The sequence below is a fragment of the Symsagittifera roscoffensis genome, chromosome 1 (assembly GCF_963678635.1).
Source record: "Symsagittifera roscoffensis chromosome 1, txSymRosc1.1, whole genome shotgun sequence".
NCBI classification, from domain to species: Eukaryota; Metazoa; Xenacoelomorpha; order Acoela; family Convolutidae; genus Symsagittifera; species Symsagittifera roscoffensis.
The window spans coordinates 71,425,017-71,449,082 of NC_087062.1; the positions used below are offsets into that span (position 1 = coordinate 71,425,017).

The 24,066-nt window shown below is 36.9% G+C and overlaps 2 protein-coding genes across 7 annotated transcripts in view; one reads left to right on the forward strand and one right to left on the reverse strand.

The window, feature by feature from the left end:
• Positions 1-24,066, reverse strand: part of LOC134848436 (E3 ubiquitin-protein ligase MIB2-like) — a 445,218-nt gene that overhangs the window by 100,444 nt on the left and 320,708 nt on the right. The gene's annotated exons all lie outside the window — the stretch shown is intronic.
• LOC134848369 (ras-like protein family member 10B) overlaps positions 1-24,066 on the forward strand; it is a 98,595-nt gene that overhangs the window by 63,413 nt on the left and 11,116 nt on the right. For 5 of the 6 annotated variants that reach the window (XM_063865791.1, XM_063865783.1, XM_063865824.1 and 2 more), the window contains 3 exons: positions 15,938-16,173; positions 16,407-16,584; positions 17,178-17,291. In XM_063865791.1, the coding sequence (XP_063721861.1) occupies positions 15,938-16,173; positions 16,407-16,584; positions 17,178-17,291 (528 nt within the window). Of the gene's footprint in view, positions 1-14,824; positions 15,263-15,937; positions 16,174-16,406; positions 16,585-17,177; positions 17,292-24,066 lie in introns of those variants that run through there. The other variant, XM_063865804.1, reaches the window with a different exon arrangement.

Consider the following 24,066-nt stretch of genomic DNA (forward strand, 5'->3'; position numbering starts at 1 on the left):
AGATTTTTTTTTCATGCTTTGATGGATTGAAGCCAAACCACAGAGTCATGTTTTGTTCAAAAGAGTTATTAGACTGAACGTTTGGAAGCTGCTCGAAAATATAAGAATGGACTATGTAGGAACATAGTAAAGAATCAAATTTCCTGCTACGAAGAAAACAATGGAAAAAATAAATCTTGCATTTTAGTTGATCGAAATAGATCAAACAAAGATCAAACAACGCTTACAACCTCCGTCTGGCCCTAGTGGCGTGATGGAGTAACTAGTAGCAAGGGCGAAACGAGCTGTTAATGAATTTCGGTTCTGTTCTCGTCAAATTGTTAGAGATATTTTTCCTTCTTTTGAAGCCGACACAGTGGCAATTCTGGAAATGAAACTGGAAATGAGCAAAAGATAAACTGACTTATTGTGGAGGCACTTATTTAAAAAAAGGAGCTTAAATATATCAGAATGCCTAAATATATCAGAATGAATTGATATACTCTGAAGAACAAATTGAAAAAAATGACCCTTTGTGGATAAAAGGACGTGACATCGCTAGGCACATGACTGCTAAACGCATGACTGTTTTTCACCGGCTCAAATAGCACCGCGCGCTCGTGGAAAACTAAAACAGCGCTAGGAGCTATAGGCATATCAGAATTGAACATTGCACTTGTGTCAATTAGAAAAACGTAGTAATAGTCTCATTATACTCACGATGAAGTCTGGGTTAGTTTCCCCCTCCTTTTTAGTATTTGATTTTTTAGTCCCCAAAAATGCTGATATTCATACATTTATCGCGTTTTAGTTATTTGACTCTAACCTTTCCGCTGTATCTTAAAAGTGATTTCTTTTCGTTTCATTAGGTTGGAAATTCTACCCGCCATTTTGCGACACAGTGTTTGACCAAGGTCGAAATCAATAGCAGAAAGGTCTAAAATTTATGCTCCATTCAATGAACTATTAAGTGGAGTTTTTAACCTCAAAAACTACCCATTGTCATACAACGTAGGAATCGTATTCAAGGTCATGATGTTGTTTTAATGCAGTCTAAGCTACTACTGCCAATTGACACCTGCTAGTGTTAGTGAAATACCCATGGTTTATCTCGACACTGTCTATCGTATCCGTTGTAAGATTACGGTTGATAATAATTATTTGATAGTTCGATGGAATCAATTTAATAGTTCGATATCCATATTGAAGTACAATTTAATTTTGTCCTTCGATAATTTTTTAACTGATTTTATTGTAACTTTTTCAAGGATATCTCATGGCGCAGCCAGCAGTCATACATTCTGATATTAAAACAGACTATTTAGGCGTACCAGTCTTCAGGGAAAAAAATTCCGCAGAACCTCCGTTTCCGTGGAAATCATGTACAGGCCAATTTTTCCATTCAAAATCTCTCAATGAGGACTGCGAAAAATTTTTTCTTTTAACAGACCCAGCTCCTGTTTTTGATGATCCAACACCAAGGCCAGAATTAATTCTGTCAACAGAAACTACAGATGAAGCAAAAAGAAGAACAGCACGAGACATAGCAGCTGGCCGAAAAATCGCAAAAAAAAACAACACCGAAAGGAGAAAGAAAGCATCAAAAATCGGCCAAAACACGTTCTCTAACATGAGGCGGACAATAGTGTAAAAGTAAAAGTTGTTTTCGCTCTTGGTCACGAAGAAAAGAAAAGAATACTTGTACAAAATCCTCCTACCAACCTAAACAAAGTAAAATTAAAGAGCTTGTACATTTTTTTGCGAATTACTGTTCAGATTGTAGAAAAAATGCAGTTATGTGAGGCTCATCATGGGGACAAAGGCGGCCTCGAGGCGATTTTCTTAGGTTATCAGACGAAGCAAAAAACAGAATGGCACGAGATACAGCAGCTGCCCGAAGTTACGTCGAAAGGAAAAGTTAATGATCAAAAATCTGCCCTAACACGTTCTACCATGAGGCGGACAATTTTGTGCAAATTACAATTGTCTTCGCTCTTAGTCACAAAGGAAAGAAAAAAGTTCTTCAACAAAATCTTCCTACCAACGTAAACAAAGAAAAATTTTAGGATTTTTACATCTTCTGCGAAGTACTGTTCAGAGCGTAGAAATCATGCAGTGATATGAAGCACGTTATGGTTAGAAAGAAGGCCTCGAGGCGTTTTATCTTAGGTTATCAGGGCACGCTGCGAAATCTTTGAAAGTAAGTCATTCGGGGTATCTTCACCGCTAAGATGAAATTTTCAGACTTTCAAAGAGAACATTGCATAACACTAGATGCCACGGTCGATGATACGCTACAAGCAGCTCTACTACATGAGAGAGATACGCCAGGGCCAATGTACTACAAAAACCTTTGGAGCTCGTAATTCCAACCAAAACTTTTTTTATTTTAAAGCAAGAGCGCACAATGTTCATCCAGTCAAAGAACAACTTTCAGAGTAGTATGAACAGAGCGTTGGGCAACTTGGGCACATATAGATTCGAAATGGGATTTTATGGACTGACAGACATGCCAAAGGACTTCCAAATGGAGATGAACAACACATTCGGTGGTATTCCCAGAGTCCTTTGACAATTACCAGATAAGTTTCCAACTAATTTTATTGTAGCTTTTACAGGGATATCTCATGGCGCAGCCAGCACTCACACATTCTGATAATAAAACCGACCTTTTTGGGAGTCCCAGTATTCTGGGATAAAACCTCCGCAGAACCTCCTTTTCCGTGGAAAAAAAAGACAGGCCAATTTTTCCACTGAATATCTCTCGATGAGAAATGGGAAGAAACTTTTCTTTTAACAGAGCCAGCTCCTGTTTATGACGATCCAACACCAAGGCCAGAATTATTTCTGTCAACAGAAACTACAGATGAAGCAAAAAGAAGAGCAGCACGAGACATAGCAGCTGGCCGGAAAATCGGAAAAAGTAATGTCGAAAGGAGAAAGAAAGCATCAAAAATTGGCCCAAAAACGTTCTACCAAAAGGATGACAATCGGAAAAAAGTAAAATTTGTCTTCGCACTTGGTCACGAAGGAAAGAAAATAATTTTTCAACAAAATCTGCCTACTAAAGAAAGCAAAGTAAATTTCAAATCGATAAGAGAACATTGCAAACAGTGCCCACGGGCACATATATAATCGAAATGGGATTTTATGGACTGACAGACATGCCAAAGGACTTCCGAAAGGAGATGAACAACACATTCGGTGGTATTCCCAGAGTCCTTTGACAATTACCAGATAAGTTTCTAACTGATTTTATTGTAGCTTTTACAGGGATATCTCATGGCGCAGCCAGCAGTCACACATTCTGATAATAAAACCGACATTTTGGACGTCCCAGTCTTCTGGGAAAAAACTTCCGCAGAACCTCCGTTTCCGTGGAAATCATGTACAGGCCAATTTTTCCATTCAAAATCTCTCAATGAGGACTGCGAAAAAAAATCTTCTTTTAACAGACCCAGCTCCTGTTTTTGATGATCCAACAACAAGGTCAGAATTAATTCTGTCAACAGAAACTACAGATGAAGCAAAAAGAAGAACAGCACGAGACATAGCAGCTGGCCGAAAAATCGCAAAAAAAAGTAACACCGAAAGGAGAAAGAAAGCATCAAAAAACGACCCAAACACGTTCTCTATTATTAGGCAGACAATAGTGTAAAAGTAAAAGTTGTTTTCGCTCTTGGTCACGAAGAAAAGAAAAGAATACTTCTACAAAATCCTCCTACCAACCTAAACAAAGTAAAATTAAAGAGCTTTTACATTTTTTTGCGAATTACTGTTCAGAGTGTAGAAAAAATGCAGTTATGTGAGGCTCATCATGGGGACAAAGGTGGCCTCGAGGCAATTTTCTTAGGTTATCAGACGAAGCAAAAAACAGAATGGCACGAGATACAGCAGCTGCCCGAAGTTACGTCGAAAGGAAAAGTTAATGATCAAAAATCTGCCCTAACACGTTCTACCATGAGGCGGACAATTTTGTGCAAATTACAATTGTCTTCGCAGATGAAATTTTCAGACTTTCAAAGAGAACATTGCATAACACTAGATGCCACGGTCGATGATACGCTACAAGCAGCTCTACTACATGAGAGAGATACGCCAGGGCCAACGTACTACAAGAACCTTTGGAGCTCGTAATTCCAACCAAAACTTTTTTTAAATTTAAAGCAAGAGCGCACAATGTCCATCCAGTCAAAGAACAACTTTCAGAGTAGTATGAACAGAGCGTTGGGCAACTTGGGCACATATAGATTCGAAATGGGATTTAATGGACTGACAGACATGCCAAAGGACTTCCAAATGGAGATGAACAACACATTCGGTGGTATTCCCAGAGTCCTTTGACAATTACCAGATAAGTTTCCAACTAATTTTATTGTAGCTTTTACAGGGATATCTCATGGCGCAGCCTGCACTCACACATTCTGATAATAAAACCGACCTTTTTGGGAGTCCCAGTATTCTGGAATAAAAACTCCGCAGAACCTCCATTTCCGTGGAAAACATAGACAGGCCAATTTTTCCATTGAATATCTCTCGATGAGAAATGGGAAGAAACTTTTCTTTTAACAGAGCCAGCTCCTGTTTATGACGATCCAACACCAAGGCCAGAATTATTTCTGTCAACAGAAACTACAGATGAAGCAAAAAGAAGAACAGCACGAGACATAGCAGCTGGCCGAAAAATCGCAAAAAAAAGTAACACCGAAAGGAGAAAGAAAGCATCAAAAAACGACCCAAACACGTTCTCTATTATTAGGCAGACAATAGTGTAAAAGTAAAAGTTGTTTTCGCTCTTGGTCACGAAGAAAAGAAAAGAATACTTCTACAAAATCCTCCTACCAACCTAAACAAAGTAAAATTAAAGAGCTTTTACATTTTTTTGCGAATTACTGTTCAGAGTGTAGAAAAAATGCAGTTATGTGAGGCTCATCATGGGGACAAAGGTGGCCTCGAGGCAATTTTCTTAGGTTATCAGACGAAGCAAAAAACAGAATGGCACGAGATACAGCAGCTGCCCGAAGTTACGTCGAAAGGAAAAGTTAATGATCAAAAATCTGCCCTAACACGTTCTACCATGAGGCGGACAATTTTGTGCAAATTACAATTGTCTTCGCAGATGAAATTTTCAGACTTTCAAAGAGAACATTGCATAACACTAGATGCCACGGTCGATGATACGCTACAAGCAGCTCTACTACATGAGAGAGATACGCCAGGGCCAATGTACTACAAGAACCTTTGGAGCTCGTAATTCCAACCAAAACTTTTTTTTAATTTAAAGCAAGAGCGCACAATGTCCATCCAGTCAAAGAACAACTTTCAGAGTAGTATGAACAGAGCGTTGGGCAACTTGGGCACATACAGATTCGAAATGGGATTTAATGGACTGACAGACATGCCAAAGGACTTCCAAATGGAGATGAACAACACATTCGGTGGTATTCCCAGAGTCCTTTGACAATTACCAGATAAGTTTCCAACTAATTTTATTGTAGCTTTTACAGGGATATCTCATGGCGCAGCCTGCACTCACACATTCTGATAATAAAACCGACCTTTTTGGGAGTCCCAGTATTCTGGAATAAAACCTCCGCAGAACCTCCATTTCCGTGGAAAACATAGACAGGCCAATTTTTCCATTGAATATCTCTCGATGAGAAATGGGAAGAAACTTTTCTTTTAACAGAGCCAGCTCCTGTTTATGACAATCCAACACCAAGGCCAGAATTATTTCTGTCAACAGAAACTACAGATGAAGCAAAAAAAAGAGCAGCACGAGACATAGCAGCTGGCCGGAAAATCGGAAAAAGTAATGTCAAAAGGAGAAAGAAAGCATCAAAAATTGGCCCAAAAACATTCTACCAAGAGGATGACAATCGGGTAAAAGTAAAATTTGTCTTCGCACTTGGTCACGAAGAAGAGAAAATAATTTTTCAACAAAATCTGCCTAGTAAAGAAAGCAAAGTAAAATTCAAATCGATAAGAGAACATTGCAAACAGTGCCCACGTGCACATATATATTCGAAATGGGGTTTTTATGGACTGACAGACATGCCAAAGGACTTCCGAAAGGAGATGAACAACACATTCGGTGGTATTCCCAGAGTCCTTCGACAATTACCAGATAAGTTTCTAACTGATTTTATTGTAACTTTTACAGGGATATCTCATGGCGCAGCCAGCAGTCACACATTCTGATAATAAAACCGACATTTTGAACGTCCCAGTTTTCTGGGAAAAAACTTCCGCAGAACCTCCGTTTCCGTGGAAATCATGTACAGGCCAATTTTTCCATTCAAAATCTCTCAATGAGGTCTGCGAAAAAAAATCTTTTTTTAACAGACCCAGCTCCTACATTTGATGATCCAACAACAAGGCCAGAATTAATTCTGTCAACAGAAACTACAGATGAAGCAAAAAGAAGAACAGCACGAGAAATAGCAGCTGGCCGAAAAATCGCAAAAAAAGTAACACCGAAAGGAGAAAGAAAGCATCAAAATTCGGCCCAAACACGTTCTCTATTATTAGGCGGACAATAGTGTAAAAGTAAAAGTTGTTTTCGCTCTTGGTCACGAAGAAAAGAAAAGAATACTTCTACAAAATCCTCCTACCAACCTAAACAAAGTAAAATTAAAAAGCTTTTACATTTTTTTGCGAATTACTGTTCAGAGTGTAGAAATAATGCAGTGATATGAAGCACGTTATGGTTAGAAAAAAGGCCTCGAGGCGTTTTATCTTAGGTTATCAGGGCACGCTGCGAAATCTTTGAAAGTAGGTCAATCGGGGTATCTTCACCGCTAAGATGAAATTTTCAGACTTTCAAAGAGAACATTGCATAACACTAGATGCCACGGTCGATGATACGCTACAAGCAGCTCTACTACATGAGAGAGATACGCCAGGGCCAATGTACTACAAAAACCTTTGGAGCTCGTAATTCAAACCAAAACTTTTTTTAATTTAAAGCAAGAGCGCACAATGTCCATCCAGTCAAAGAACAACGTTCAGAGTAGTATGAACAGAGCGTTGTGCAACTTGGGGAATCAGAAACGCAAGATTACAGTTCAAATTGAAACGAGAAATAAAAGAAAACCAGAGTTCGTCAAAAATGTGCGATTTCTGCGGTAACAAACTTACCGAACATTGGAACAAATGTGCAGCTCGAAGCGTCAACTTCAATGATGTGGAAAAGAGAAGAAGTTTTGCTAAATTCTGCCAATCGGCAAAAACCAAGTAGACAATGTCATATCCGATGAACAGGGCGAGGAAACAACAAATTTCACAGATTCAGATAGCGAACCGGAGTATTCAGTATTAAGAATAAAAAACAACATCTCCAAAAATTCAGTCAATAGCGTGGAAGTCATTGACGCCGCAAGGGACAAAACGAATTGGTTAGGAGCCGCAAATAGAGCAAAAGGAACCCTATTCAGAGTGTCTATCAACACCGGAAGTCCGGTATTGTTCGTCAACAAAATGACAGCGGACATGGTATTGTATATGGACCCGAAGGCGAAATTTTTATCATTTCGACGAAAACCAATTAGCACATCATACGTGGATTATAATCATGGACCCATACTATTTTTCGAAACAATGTTGATAGCTATCAATTCAAACAGTTGGCTAAAGAACAACACAAAAGTCTTGACACCAGAAAGTCGAACAAGCTGTCTCCTAGATTTAGACTTACAATCAGAACTAAATATGATAGCTAAACAATTTGAACCACCTAACACTGAAGCTACAGTTGTTGAACCAGAAGATGGGCTAGTGTCATCATCGTCAAGAAGTATAACGATGTTTTTGGGACCAACAAAAAAAACCACAAAGTATACACATGCCTCCAATTACCATCAATTCCCATTCGAGAGAAAGGCAAGCGAAGTTGGAGCCAAAACTCAGAAAGTAATTAAGGAAGGTCATATCGTAAAAAAAGGTACCAGTGACCTTTTTGTAGCCCCGATCGCTATAACGCGAAACAAAACTGATCGCTTAAATTAGCAGTAGCAAGCGATGCCAAGCTAATGAATGATCAATTTTTTAAGAAAAACTTATCACTTCAGACATAAAAAGAGAAGTCTGGCTTACATCTCTAGATCTAAAGTTTTGTATGCAATCAGTCGGTTAAGTCTAGATGAATCGATAAGAGAACATTGCAAACAGTGCCCACGGGCACATATAGATTCGAAATCGGATTTTATGGACTGACAAACATGCCAAAGGACTTCCAAAAGGAGATGAACAACACATTCGGTGGTATTCCCTGAGTCCTTTGACAATTACCAGATAAGTTTCTAACTGATTTTATTGTAGCTTTTACAGGGATATCTCATGGCGCAGCCAGCAGTCACACATTCTGATAATAAAACCGACCTTTTTGGGAGTCCCAGTATTCTGGGAAAAAACCTCCGCAGAGCCTCAATTTCCGTGGAAAACATAGAGAGGCCAATTTTTCCACTGAATATCTCTCGATGAGAACTGGGAAGAAATTTTTATTTATCAGAGCCAGCTCCTGTTTATGACGATCCAACACCAAGGCCAGAACTTTTTCTGTCAACAGAAACTACAGATGAAGCAAAAAGAAGAGCAGCACGAGACATAGCATGTGGCCGAAAAATCGCAAAAAAAGTAACATCGAAAGGAGAAAAAAAGCATCAAAATCGACCCAAACACGTTCTCTACCATGAGGCGGACAATCGTGTAAAATTAAAAGTTGTTTTCGCTCTTGGTCACGAAGAAAAGAAAAGAATTCTTCTACAAAATCCTCCTACCAACCTACACAAAGTAAAATTAAAGAGCTTTTACATTTTTTGCGAACTAATGTTTAGAGTGTAGAAAAATTGCAGTTATTTAAGGCTCATCATTTGACAAAGGTGACCTCGAGGCGATTATCTTAGGTTATCAGACGAAGCAAAAAACAGAACGGCACGAGATACAGCAGCTGCCCGAAGTTATGTCGAAAGGAAAAGTTAATGATCAAAAATCTGACCTACCACGTTCTACCGTGACGCGGACAATTTTGTACAAATTACAATTGTCTTCGCTCTTAGTCACAAAGGAAAAAAAAAGTTCTCCAACAAAGTCTTCCTACCAACGTAAACAAAGGAAAATTTTAGGATTTTTACATCTTCTGCGAAGTACTGTTCAGAGCGTAGAAATAATGCAGTGATATGAAGCACGTTATGGTTAGAAAGAAAGGCCTCGAGGCGTTTTATCTTATGTTATCAGGGCACGCTGCGAAATCTTTGAAAGTAGGTCATTCGGGGTATCTTCACCGCTAAGATGAAATTTTCAGACTTTCAAAGAGAACATTGCATAACACTAGATGCCACGGTCGATGATACGCTACAAGCAGCTCTACTACATGAGAGAGATACGCCAGGGCCAATGTACTACAAAAACCTTTGGAGCTCGTAATTCCAACCAAAACTTTTTTTTAATTTAAAGCAAGAGCGCACAATGTCCATCCAGTCAAAGAACAACTTTCAGAGTAGTATGAACAGAGCGTTGGGCAACTTGGGTACATATAGATTCGAAATGGGATTTTATGGACTGACAGACATGCCAAAGGACTTCCGAAAGGAGATGAACAAAACATTCGGTGGTATTCCAGGAGTCCTTTGACTTCTACCAGATAAGTTTCTAACTGATTTTATTGTAGCTTTTACAGGAATATCTCATGGCGCAGCCAGCAGTCACAGTTTCTGATAATAAAACGGACCTTTTGGACGTCCCAGTATTCTGGGGAAAAACCTCCGCAGAACCTCCATTTCCGTGGAAAACATGGACAGGCCATTTTTTCCACTCAATATCTCTCGATGAGAATTGCGAAAAAAATTTTTCTTTTAACAGAGCCAGCTCCTGTTTATGACGATCCAACACCAAGGCCAGAATTATTTCTGTTAACAGAAACTACAGATGAAGCAAAAAGAAGAACAGCACGAAAAATCGCAAAAATCAGTGTCAAAAGGAGAAAGAAAGCATCAAAAATTGGCCCAAAAACGTTCTACCAAGAGGATGACAATCGGGTAAAAGTAAAATTTGTCTTCGCACTTGGTCACGAAGGAGAGATAATAATTTTTCAACAAAATCTGCCTACTAAAGAAAGCAAAGTAAAATTCAAATCGATAAGAGAACATTGCAATCATTGCCCACCGGCCATGTAGATTCACAACGGAATTTTATGGACTGACAGACAAGCCCACGGACTTCCGAAAGGGGGTGGACAATACATTAGGCGAAATTCCCGAAGTATTTTTGTTGTTCAGATAAAATCTTAATTGTATCTAAAGGAGACGTATGGGATCATAACAAAATCCTTGAAAAAATCTCAAAGAGAACAGACGGAGAAGTTTTTGCATTGAGACTCAGCAAATGTGAGTTCACCAAAAATTATCTAACGTGGTTAGGATTCGAGTTCGATTTAAAACGCATCAGACCGAAACATTCGAAACTTAACGCATTAATGAATATATCACCAACGAAGACTTTAAAGGAACTCGGATCATTTGTGAGGTTTTTGAACCAAATTTACAGATTTTCCCCAATTCTCAAATTGACTAATGAATCATTCAGACCATTGTGGAAACGGAACAACAAGACCAATTTTGTGTGGAGAAACCTCAACAAATAGTTTTCAAATCACTTTTACAATTGATATAAAAAAGAAAAATCATTATAACCAGTCAAGAAACTCGCGGATTTAATCTGACGCCAGCAATAAAGGCTTAGAAACCGCCTTAGAACAACAAGTAGAACCTGGGGTTTTGGCATCGTTTTCATTTAGATCTAGATTTCAAAACCCAAAGCAGCAGAAAAACAGCACAAATGAGCTTGAGTTACTACCTGTAGTAGTAACTATTTATTGAAATTTTCGTAACTACATAAAAGAAAACCAATTTCAAAGCTTGACTGATCACAGAGCATTAGATTTGCATTTTTTGAAAATCGTGAAAATCAAAAATGCCAATCGAAACTAACTAGGTGGGAAGATAGAATAAAATCATTCGATTAGTCCATTTCACATGTTGCCGGAGAAAAAATTATTTTGAGCGATTATATATCTCAAGCTCCGAACTTACCTTTAGAAGTAAAACAAATAGTTTTATAATTAAATTCATCAAACGATTCTTTATAGCTCGCAGAAGTTTTTAGCAGAAAACTATCAACGAACAACTAGAGGACTCAAAAAAAGAAGATATTACAGTTATCTAATCAGATCAATTCCAGAAATCAGGAAATAAACCGCAAGAGGGCAAGGTTTTCGAGATTATATCCTCAATTATTCAGCTAGGTCTGTAAAATCCAGCAAGAGTCCGGCACACATGACTGTATAAGTTCTGACCAACCAGAGAAATCCACTAAATTTACGCTAATTTATGCAAAAATTTCAGCCAATCAGAGAGCAGTTTGATTACACCGCTAAACCTGGGAAAATTTTAGTTCAATCTCAATTCAAGTTTTTCAAAAAATTTTCAGTCTCACACATCAGTTTCAGTTCCAATCGTGATTAATTGATTTTCACGAAAAGTCACCAGAAAAAAAATTCAATCTAACTTCCATATCGGAACAAATAATCAACTTTGCAACACGTTCAAATGTGAGGTGAAGGACAGCGAAGAGACCGTCAGAACACGCATTGGCTAAAAACACGAAGCTAAAAACGACTATGCCAAGAAACATGCGAAACTCAGACAAAAAAATTTTGAAAATGCGGCAAAGGTCAAATTCATGATTAACAAAAAATTAACAAAATCACAAGGGAATTTACTTATAGTGTCTACGAATCGGAAATCGTTTACGACGGGTTTATCGCTGATTTATTAGCAGAACTAACAGGAGAGGGTAGCCAAATGGCACCAATCAGGCCAAAGACAGAGAGAGATTACCACTTTTGGGCAATTATCGGTCAGGATTCTGGGACGAAGCTACCGTGATGAACGACTGTGTCATCATTGTTAATCAAGTGGCTATCCCGATTTGATCGAGAAAGTCGGCGATGATTAGAGTATTTCGCACACATTCTGAACATGATTCCATGATCGACGCGGTAGTGTATCTGCGGTGGGCAAGAAAGCACCGCGAGATAATTGATCAGTGACAAAATTGCCGATGGTGTTCACCATATGGTAAGAATCATAAGTCTGCTGAACTTTTCAACTCGTCCAAGCTATTATCTAGTTTTAAACGCACAAATGAAGAGCTTCAATTTGTTTTGTATGCCCAATTTTAGATGAAGCAGGGAAGATTCTCCATACTGTAGTGGCAGTGGATCGTTTTTCTAAATATCCATCAGCTTTGATAACCAGATCAACCGGCGGGGAAAACCCTTATCAAACAAATTCAAAATCACCAGTACCGCTAAATCAATTAGAACAGATCAAAATTCCGGTTTTAAAAATAATAAAATCCAGCGGTTTTGTGATTAAAAAGGAATAATACAAACTTTTTGTCCATTTGGGGACCACCTTGGGTGTGGGTTAGTCAAACGCAGCATTCAGCCAATCAAAATAAAATTATGCACGATGCACCAGGCTCAAAGTTTTTGAATGTTCAAGCAGCGGTTGGAACCAATTTTAATATTAGATGTACGAAACATGCAATTGTCAAAAAGTCTACCTTCAAACTTCTCCTTGGAAGGAAACCAGATACTTATTTTTTTAAATTAAGGGACAATTTATTCAAGTTAGATCGAGAATACCTTAGCAGAGACAAGTTGACTCCGAAATATGCCAGAACAATCAGAATCAAGGAACAGACTCGAGGCAATCAGAGGGAAAAAAGAAAATCAAATTTGGGCAGAAGCAGCAGAATATGTGAAAAAAAACAAGTTGTATAGAATCTAGCCAAATAAGCAAAAAATTGGAGACAACTCAAACGACATCAGACACATGCAGAAGCCTCAGAAACGCTAAGGAGTCGACCAAAAGACTACCACCTCTCGCAGCCCGTTTGAGGAATGATTTGAACCAGAGGACCCTCAGATTTACAACAGAGAAAGACAAGAGTCGCAAGGATCTCAGTAGCCTAGAATTCAATCCTATCAGTACCTAAATAAAGTGAATGTATTCCGTAAATTAATAGGTCGGAAATCAGGACGTGTTTTCTTCAAATCATTCAGAAGGAAAAATTGTCAAAGTTACAGAAAATACATACATCACCAATAAGGGCAAAGTGATAAGAAAAAATCATATCTCTTCAAAACCGATCAAAGTTAGATCTATTTTGTCTGGTTTAGAGCATAGAAAGAGAGGAAGCCCTCTAACACCAGCTGCCAACGTGCAAAACGTAGCCTCATCAAGTTCATCACAAGGTAATGCAAAGAAGAAACCTATGTTTATTCTGCCCAGAGACGGTTTATCATCAGTTTCAGCGTCCTAGCAAGTTGCAGAAGCAGGACCACCGGCTAAGACCTCCTAAATTCAGGTCGAGACGAATTGGACGAAACCAAGTTTATCAAAAGGGAAACTCAATAGAAGTAGACTAGTAGATTTGGCAGTCACTAGCTAATTTTACCCTGTCCTCAGGGAGCTCCTCAGAGTGCTCCTCAGAGAAGGGGGTAAAAAAAGACCAGAGGTTAGAACAATGGTTGTTTATTCCCCGACAATCCAGATATCAGGAGAGGCAGGGTCATCATTGATTTCCCAGACAGGACCAGAACAGCTAACTAGAGAATCGCAGCCTAGTCCACTTCTACGAGCAGATGATCCGTTTATGCCAGAGGAAGCGGGAAGTCATACTCAGAGGAGTATTCATACTCAAAGGAAGTCATGCTCAAAAAAGGGTGATACATTTGAAGATTCACAACCCAAAAACAAACAGATAATAGACCAGCCAAATGAGGATTTCCAGCCACAATATTCGACGAGAGCCTACAGTCGAAGTAAGAAGCAAATGAACTTTTTTGGGAGCCCGGTTTGACATGCGGTCACATTAGTTGACATGGAAACAGTCGCTGTGTCGCCGGGTGATCTGTCCTAACCCGAGAGAAAAAGACGCATTTCAGTGTCACCAGGGGGCTTGCGTCAAGCCCAAAATTGCCAAAAACGCGGGCAAAATGTCAAAGAGAGCCATATTAAAACCAAAAACAAATGAAACGAGGATAAAACCTGAAAATTATGAATGAAACTTGCTTTTGTTGTTTGTTAAATTTTAAGCGAAAAAGTTAAAATTTTTGAAGGTCGGAAGTATCATACGGCGTAGTATCCGTATTCAAGGTCATGGTGTTATTTTAATTATGTCTATGTTACTACTGCTAACTGACACCTGTCAGTGCTAGTGAGTCATTCATGGTTTATCTCGACACTCTCTCGTCTCCGTTTTTAACGTTTTAAGATTACGGTTGATATTATTTACTCTCTCTGAAACCAATTCAACTAATTCGATATCAATATTTACGTACAATTTATTATTGTCCTTGAATAGTTTTCTAATTGAGTTTCGTGTAGCGTTGTTAAGGATATCTCACCCATGATGTCAGCGCAAAAAGTTTAAATCTTGAAAAAGCTTTGGCGTTTTTGTCTAAGACTTGTGCAAACCAAAAACCCGGGCAAATATTTAAAAATATTTTGAAAATACTCGCACAGGAGGAGCCGCAAGTGAACCTGAGATGCTCGCTTAGCGGACAATGGTGTTCTGATCAAAGCGAACTATATTTAGTTTCCGGGTTTTGCCATAAGGGTGTTTCATTATTCATGTTTCGAATGAAAGCTTTATCATTTTCAAAGGCAATATTTTTAGTTACCGTTCTTCTTTCATTAATTACCCGTCGTTTTTCTGCGACTTCAAAGAAGGTTTATTCTCATTACTAAAAAACTGCAATCTGTTCCTCGTATACCGTTTTCAGGATGGAAAAGAAAACATTAAAACAAAAAATTTAAACAAAAAGAACGGCTGGTGCACTGCAGTTTTTTAATACGAATATTGAAAATTTGCGTTTAAAACAGCAAGTTACTGCGCACTCTAAACTATAACATCCCTGCACATATTTGATATTGTTAGATTGAGTTTCATCAAATTGAGAGCCCCAATTTTCCGATGCAGCAAAATGAGCCATTTGGAAATTTAACAAGGGCTGGTTTTCAGAAAATTGAAAAAAATGTCCAATCGAGGTTGATAGCAATTACTTATTGATTTTCTTGCCTCTTTTCGAGCTGAAATTAACTTAAACAGAATTTGTGCGCTCTTCCGCATAAATTCAGAAACTTATGTTGTTTTCAACCTTTAATAATGCGAATGTCATTAATTAGTTAGATCACGCCTTCCTTCCAAAATAATGGTAAGTTCTTTTGCTGTACGAAACAAACAAGGCTGACACGCTATGAACAGCGTAGTATGAGAAGAGTCAAAACTTATTCGCATTGGTCAAAATTATGATGGTTGACGAAATTTTTCTTCAAAAAGTTTGCAAACAATAACGTTTTTGGTTTCTTTTTGAAAGATTTTGACAACCTTTCAGATATTTTAAGTTCGATCATGCAAAATGGCAGCAATTAATCAAGAGCCAAAGCGATGAATTATTGGGTGTTGAAGGGTGGCCTAATTTTATGATAAGTTCTCATGACCGACAAACTTACTGTTAAATTTGTAAAATTGAGTTAAGTTTCGTGGAGAAAATTTGCCAATGACAAAAAAATTGCTCTGAACATTTTTGTTGATATACTGATGACTTTAAAATATAATTTAATGGTGCTCAAATGTAGGTTCACTGCAAGAAAGAACAAATGGCAAATCATTTTTATAGAGCAACTAAGCTAGCGGTTATTAGTTTTCAAAGTTTTCTTTTAAACCCTAGTGTTTTTTGAACCCGTTCAAAAGTTTGTATTTCTGTTCTCTGTGCCTAAATAACTGTTGTTGGTAATGTTTTGATGATGATGATGTGCCTAAATAACTGTTGTTGGTAATGTTTTGATGATGATGATGAAGATGATGATGATGTTATTATTTTTGTTAGCGTGATGCTATGCCGAAGCGAAGAGCGACAGTGGCTGTGTTGGGGGCTTCATCGGTCGGCAAAAGTTCCCTCATCCACCAGTTCATGTTCTGTCACCTACACCACTTGAACCACCCCGCCCCCACCTCCAACCCCGCAAACCACCTCTCCTCAGCCCCCAGGTCATCCAGTGCCCCAACGCGATCAGAGAAACAACCGCAGGCACATCACCCAAACCTATTCGTCAACCAATCTCTGTAAGTATATGATATTTAAGAATAGCAAAACTTACCCCTCCTCGTTCATACTAGTAGCAATAAAACAACCCAAAAGAGTTATAGGTTTTAGAATTTTGAGGCTCAACATGTTTCCATACTGGGTTCGTTCTTTCCTGTTTTCCAAAAAAATTCGACGAGACTTCGAACCACCTATCTGTGTCTATGTTTTCTGTAATAAATGCGCTGTCTGCTAATCATGACGTCGGTTCCAGGTACGAGGTGACGATAGTGGATCCTCCCCACTGCAAAGACGAGGACATGTTTAACATGCACGAGTGGGCCCAGCTGCAGTTCAGCTGTGTGAATGCTCACCTAGCAGAAGCGTTTGTGCTCGTTTACGACGTATCATCTCCCCTCACATTCAAATACATTCAGGTGCTCAGAGAACAGGTGAGAACTTACTTCTAATTTTTACCCAATGCAAAACAAAGGCAAGTTACAATAATTTTATGTTAAACCTTAACAAAAATGAATTCGTACTCATTTTAAAACATCAGTGAGAAGAGATATCAAAATTTAAAAACCTCGGATGAGTCATGCACAAAGTCCAACAATTAATTGCATATTTATTTACTTTGCTCAATTTCATTCTGCTGTGACTCTTCATTCTTTTAACTCATTCGGATAAAACCACTTTGTTCGGTTGAAAACCCTCGCCCACTTTTCACTCTTAAATCATTCAACAGTAAAACGGGCCTCAGTTCTGGTCGAAAACTCGTGTAAGTAAAAATAAATCTCTGAAAATTCATTAACTTCATTAAAATTGCAATACAAACTACAGTAATACCCAAACTAAGCAAATAGTCGGATAACTATAATTTTTATGCACGCAATTCTTCCGAAAACAAGAAAACCTTTTTAAAAATTATCTTCCGAATTATAAATTTATCTCTATTGAAAAGTGTGGTCGGACCATTTCGTGCTACTAGCACAGAAACCGCAGTCTGTGTGGCTTAATTTTGTTTATTGTTTTCTCTCTTCAGATCAACGAGAGCTTTGAGGGTACCTCTGATGCTGTAGTGCCCCCTATTCTAGTGGTGGGCAATAAGTGTGACATCAGCAAACGCGCCTACCCTCTACACGTCGTGTCCGAAATCGTACGCATTGAACAAACCAGTATTTGTCATAGTTTTTAGTATAACTAGCAAGGCTGCCTCCAATAATCAATTGGCTCGCAAAAAATAGGTTGCTGTTCTGATCAAGCTATCCAATAAAAAAAAATTTTGAACAATTTCAAGATGGGCCAAATCGTAAATCAGGTTGAAAACTAGGTTTCATAGAACGAATCGGTTCCCGAAAAATGAAGTTTTTCTGAGCAAGCTATTCTAGCTATGAAACTCTGAGATATTTCAAAAAGTTTCATGAAGCAAATTGGATGACGCAATTCGGATGACGCAAGGTTGTTATATGGAAATTATTCAAGCAATAAAAATATTTCAAGTTGTTTCATAGAGCGAATCAATAAGCACAAAAATTAAAGTTTTCTAGGCAAGCTTGGCAAAAAGTTAAAGTTTTTTTAGTAAGCTATTCAAGCTATAAAATGAAACTTTTCAAGTTTCTTCACAGAGCGAACTGGTTCGCAAAAGGTTCAAGTTTTTCTATGCAAACTGTTTAAAACATGAAACTTTTAAACATTTCTAAGCTATTGCACACACTGATTTGGTTCACAAAAAGTATAAGTTTTTTCGAAGCAAACTATTAAGCTATGACACCTTGAGTTATTTCCAGTTAATTTATATACTAAAAAGTTAGCAAAAATTAAATTTTTCTAAGGAAGCTGTTTAAGCTATGAAACTTTAAATAATTAGAGTTTTTTCAAAAAGTAAAAAAAAACTGTTTTTCTGGTGAAGCTTTTTAAGTGATTTCCAGGTTTTCTCTTAGTTTTTTACTTATTTTTTTTAGCAGGCTAATGGAGCAAGGAACTTCGAGAAGATCCGGGCTATTTCTTAGACCGAATCGTTTTTGCCAAAAGTTACAGTTTTCTAAGGCAAGCAACTCAAGCGATGAAACTTTGACATAATTCAAGATATTTAATGAAGCAAAAGCTATGACGTTTTGTATCTTTGCAAGTTATTTCATAGACTGAATCGGTTCGCAAAAAAATGAAGATTGTGTATGCAAGCTTTTAAAGCTATAAAACTTTGAATTATTTCATGTTATTTCTTAGACTAAATCGTTCCCGAAAAAAGGTGTTTTTCTGATCAAGCTTTTAAAACTATGAAACTTTGAATTATACCATATTATTTCATAGACTGAATTGTTCGCGAAACATTTTTTCTAAGCAAGCTGTCCATCAAGCTATGAAAGTTTAAGTAAGTTCAAGTTATTTCATAGACTGAATTGGTTCACGAAAAGTTTCAATTTTTCTAAGCAAGCTGTAAAAGCTATGAAAAGTTGAATTATTTCAAGTTTTTTCCTAGACTGAGGCGGTTTGCAAACATTTTCTTTCTAAGTATAGAGAGTGCTTTTTTTAAGTGAATCGTTCCCGACTGAAATGAATCTGTAAACGCAAAACTTTGAACAAAATGTGGCAGGTACTTTCTAGCCTGAAAGTTGAATCGAGTTCATCTCGCTCTGATTGCTACTCTGAGTGATTCCTTTTTAAACGTTGCGCTCGATAGCCCCCTAAACGTTTAGCGTTATGCTGAAAACGTGTCATTCATTTATTATATAAGATCTAGATCACATGACAAAGAGTATGCAACTTTTGCGTTTCGACGAGGAAATGAACGAAACATTTTTTTACGTTCTTCTCGTTTTTTTTCTGCAAATATTAGGATATAGTAATGAAAATTTGGCACAAGCTAGTAAAAACTGATTTGAAAAACTTAGCCGGATCTAAACTCTTGTGAGAAAAATTTTGACAAATCTTGTCGTTCAGGCGAAAAATAGCTCGTATGTCATTTTTTGTTTTAGAGGTGATATTGCATCAAGAATTTGATTTTATGAGCTCTTTATCAAATTGTTTTTTTTGAAAGCCGTAGTGCTTAACTTGCTCTTTATGGCGCGGAAAAAAACAGATAAAATTATTGAAAAAAAAAGAATTTCCGCTCAAAAAAACATGGTTTCTCAATTTTTGATCCAGCAAGCCCCTTTCAAAACTTATCTAATTTATGGCATAACTTCACCTCTATATCTTAAATAGTTGCAAGTGAATTGACAAAACTGTGAAAAATTATCCTCGTTGAAATAAAAAAGTTGCAATTTAATTGTCTCGTAAAAACAATTGATTTTAAAAATTACACAGAAAATTCGCGATTCATCGAAAGTTTATAAAGCTTTTTGGATGCATGAACTTCCGATTTTGATGTGTCCTTAACTAGGAATGGTAAAAAAGGACCATGGACTAGTGAAAGGACTAGGAATGGTAAAAGGACAATTAAATAATTGTACCAAGCAATTATTATGTTCTCATTTTGAGAGTAAAACACAAAAAATATATATTTGCTTCAAGGTGAAGCCCTGAGCTTTCCCACCGCCATTTTACTGTTCTCGAAAGCTTTATGGCAATTCAAACTTGTTTGTTTTTCCTTCCCAACATGATTTAACTTGGAATTTTTTGAAGTTTAATAGCTTGAATAGTAGGTTGCTTATAAAAATTTTAAAAATTCACAAATAAGTTTAGTCTATGAAATAGCTTGAAATATTTCAAAGCTTCGAAGCTTGAATAGCTTGGCTTGAAAAAATTTAACCTTTTCACCAACCATTTTGGTATCTGAAAATGTTGAAATGTTTTATTTTTTCATTATTTGATTAGCTCGCTTAGAATAATTTAAGTTTTTACAAACTTATTCAGTCTATTAGATAATTTGAAAGTTCCAAAGCTTGAATAGCTTGCCTCGAAAAATTTTTCACAATCAATTTTTCAATGAAATAAATATATTGTAGCTTCAACAGTTTACTTAACAAAAATTTACCAATCCGCTTTGTGAAATGAGTTAAACTTTTAGAAAGTCTCATTGCTTAAAAAACTTGGATAGGAAAACTTGAAATTTTCGCAAACTGATTCGATCTATGAAGCAATTTGAATCACTTCATCGCCTGAATGAAACAATAGAAAAAACTTGACCTCTTCACAAACCGATTTGCTCTATAGTTTGTTATGAAATATTTCAAAGATTGATATCTTGAATAAATTCCTTAGAAAACTTGAAATTTTTATTAACCGATTTGGTATATGAAGTAACTTGAAATATCCTAATTTGTCCTGAATTGAATGGTTTGCATAGAAAAACTTAACTTTTCACGAATCGATTCAGTCTATAAAATAACTTGAAATTTCTCCAAGTTTCAAAGCTTGAATAGTTTAAAATAGCCTAAAAAAGAACAAACAATGTTTTTATACTATGAAATTGAATCATATGCACGAATTGAACAAAAACGCCAACATTTTTCTGAATTCCTTTGTGAAATTTGGTGTTATAAGAAATAGCAAAAAACAAAAGTTTTCTCGCATAAGAGCAACATTTTGAGAAAACAAAAACTATTTCATTGTTTTTAAACGGCAGTCGGAGCCTTCAAGTTTCAGCCCGGTACGATCAGTCTTGTTTTGTTTGTTTATACTTTGAAACTGACTCAAAATTCCAAGTCTTTGAACAGCGACTACTTCTACTCACACTGAACTCCCACGTATTTGAAACAAGCCCGCTTGTATATCAAGGCAAAGCACTCAATTTTCAGACCAATTAAAAAGTTTTTGGTTTCAAAATTAATATAAAAAGAAAAAAAAACATATATCTTTTGTCTTCCCTTGCTCTATGTTACGCACAAAGTTTTGATTTTAGCATCTCCTAACCTAATCACAAAACTACGTGACCTGCTGTAAATCAATTTTGCACAATTTCATTCTCCGAATACCCGTGTTATGAGAACGCAATATATCGCGCGTTATTAATCTCAAATTGGCCCAGTTGGCTTCTTTCAAACCACCATAATTTTACGAAACCAAATCACAGGTGAGTGATCAGAGGTGGTCACACTTGAGCTCTGGACAAAAAGCTTGTGCTGGAGCAAGCATTAAATTGGAGTTTTCTTTGGATAATTGTAAAACATTCTTGATTTTGGGTTTCAGTTTAATTTTATTAGCAGAACCCTATCTTGAACGCCTAAGTTGGGTGTCCTATGTTCAAAAATCACCTTCATGTTCTAAAAGAGTTATTTAGACTCCAGGCACATGTTGGTAGAAGCAGTAAAAATAAAATGAACAAAATGAAGAAAAATATAAAAAACCGGTTAACTGGTTCTAAACGAAATTTAAAACTAAAACAACTTTGTTCGTTCAATTTTTGCCTAAAATTATGATATCGTGTTTGTTTTTTCCATTTATACAATCAATGTCATGGTAAAAAGTCGACTACTGCTACTGGTGATGTTACTAAAGGACTCCGCTTTAAAACATTACAAAAAGTTAAGCGTTTAAAAATCAAATCAATCTAATTTTTCCTTTGCTATCTGCTTTTTTTTTCGAAAATAAAATTAGTTTGTAAAACCCAGACAGTAAAGATAGCGTCGTTAGGGAGAAATCCTGTCGCGTACTGACAAAAAATAGTTTGCAATCGTTTTAATACAGATAACTTAGCGATGACCTAGAAAATTGATTTGCATCGATTTGAAATCGATATGGTTCAATACAAAATTGTAACTTAAAAGTCGATTTCAGTCAATTCAAGTCTATTTATCAACATTTTTTGTTTCCTTTTCATACGGATTTTAGTAACAATAAAATCGATTTTTATTTCACTGACCAATTTTTTCTGGCCAATTTGACCAAGTTTTGACCTATTTTGAGGCAATATTTATTATGTATCTTGAAAGGTTTTCACCGAAAAAAAATACGTTTCTTGGGCGCGTGCTCCTCCCTCAGTTTTAGTACGTTTTTTTAGATTTCATTCGTGCTCAACAGCCTTCGTTGTACTAATGTTCGGAATAAAACTTAAGTTCACATATAATTCCGGGAAAAAATGGGGAGAGCAGTAAACATTGATAGGTTATATTTTTTGGGGCTGATTCGTTTCTTCTTTTCCCCGAATAGGGTCTCAGGTCTAATTCGTCTCGTGATGCTTTATGTCAGACACTCCTCTTTGCATGCGCACAGTTCTCAGAAAAGCATGTCGCATGGTTTTGATTGACAGGTAGACAGGGGCAGTAACTGCCACGCCCAGAGCCCCTATCATCTGGGACAAAGCCAGAGCTACTACATTCATACGGCCTTCCTCTGGGTAGTTAGACAGAATCTATAAAGACGCTAGCAATTCAGTTTAAATCCAACAACAAACTATCAATTATATCGAATGTTAATTATTAAATGATGAAATGGCAAACGAAAAAAAAACACCGTACAACTAACAGTATTCATACCAACATCTCGTCCTGGAAACACATGTAAAAAGCAAAGTAGCGGTCTATCAATTTCGTGTTTTTGTACAATTTTGTGTCTTTTTAGCTCTAGAATTGAAACGAGGCGGCTAAATTTGCCCGCTCTTATTTGGTACTTTGAAAAGTAGCAATAGCAATCGAACAGCAAAAGCGCTGTAAGCCGGAAAAAATACGAGATCGTTAAAGAGAAATGGCGAGAATACCTGCGAGAACTATGCCTGAAGAAAAATCTTTAGAAAATCAACGAACAGAAAAATTACTGCGTTGTTTTTCAAATGTGACTTTTCTGACCCTAACTGAGACACCTTTGACCCCAAAAAACGGCAAATATCATATTTTAATAAGCATTTGTGAAAATAAGTTTCTTGAATTAAGATAAAGAAATTGATTCAATTGCCGCTATGCTACATCTTAGCAAAATGCATAAATCAAGGATTGACATTACAAAACTGTATGCAATTAAACAATGAACTGTTTCGCTTAGGCTTCAAAAAGTAAAACTCTCCCCGTGCCCAAATTTTTCTGGACGTCGGAGACTTTCTTCATTTGGGAAAAATAAATTTTGAAAAAGATTTCCAAAAATTTGGCAACAAAATTCTATCTGCAAATGGAAAAAATATGAAGTGCTTTTTTCAACTTCTTCAGCTAGAGAGTTGTTACGGGGGAAATTATGGCCCAATTTCAGGTGCCGCGTCGCAACAGCAAAACTGCTTCACATCTGAAATGCAATCCAATTCAAAGATTTGTATAACAAAAGCAAAGATGGAAAACACCATTGAAGCAAAAACGCTTTTTGTTAAACAAGTTGCCGTTTGCTATAAAATGAAAATGTGGGATGAGTCGCTGATTTTCTAAGGAAAAGTATTAAAGAATAAAAACGGAATGATTAGCTACACTGGGTTTTATCAATACCTATTTCAGGTTATTTCAACTAAATTATTCTTTAGCAGTCCGACGAAAGCTTTTAATTTTCAAACTAGTATTTTCGATTTTGGCTATCCAAACAGGTTCATGGTTAACCGCCTTGAAAGAAAAACGTCATTCAGGCTGTTGTTCAACCGCTTAAACTACGAAAAGTTTTTGTGGAACCGCGGTTTGTAGTTGGGCCCCTTCACTATTTTCTGTACATTTTGTATTGAACTAGTTAAACATCTGGTAGAAGATTCTCCTAAAATTGCGCCCTTTCTAAACAATATTAGCATGACTTGTCCAGTGATGTTTTTACTTGTCCAGCATATTTTAAACGCAGTGCAGTTGCTTTTCTTTTGGAACTCGATGGTGGACGCGAGCGAAAGAAGAGACGACATATACAATACACTTGCATGTGAAAAACTGTGTTTCGATAACTCATATAATTTGTTGTTCCCAGTTTTGATACAAAAGTAACAGAATATTTGTGCTCAGGGTGGGTTTTTTTTCTTCAGACAAGTTTCGACTTTTTAACTAGCCATTTTTGACAAAAAAAATTTTATCATTCAAAAAGTATTGTTGTCCTGA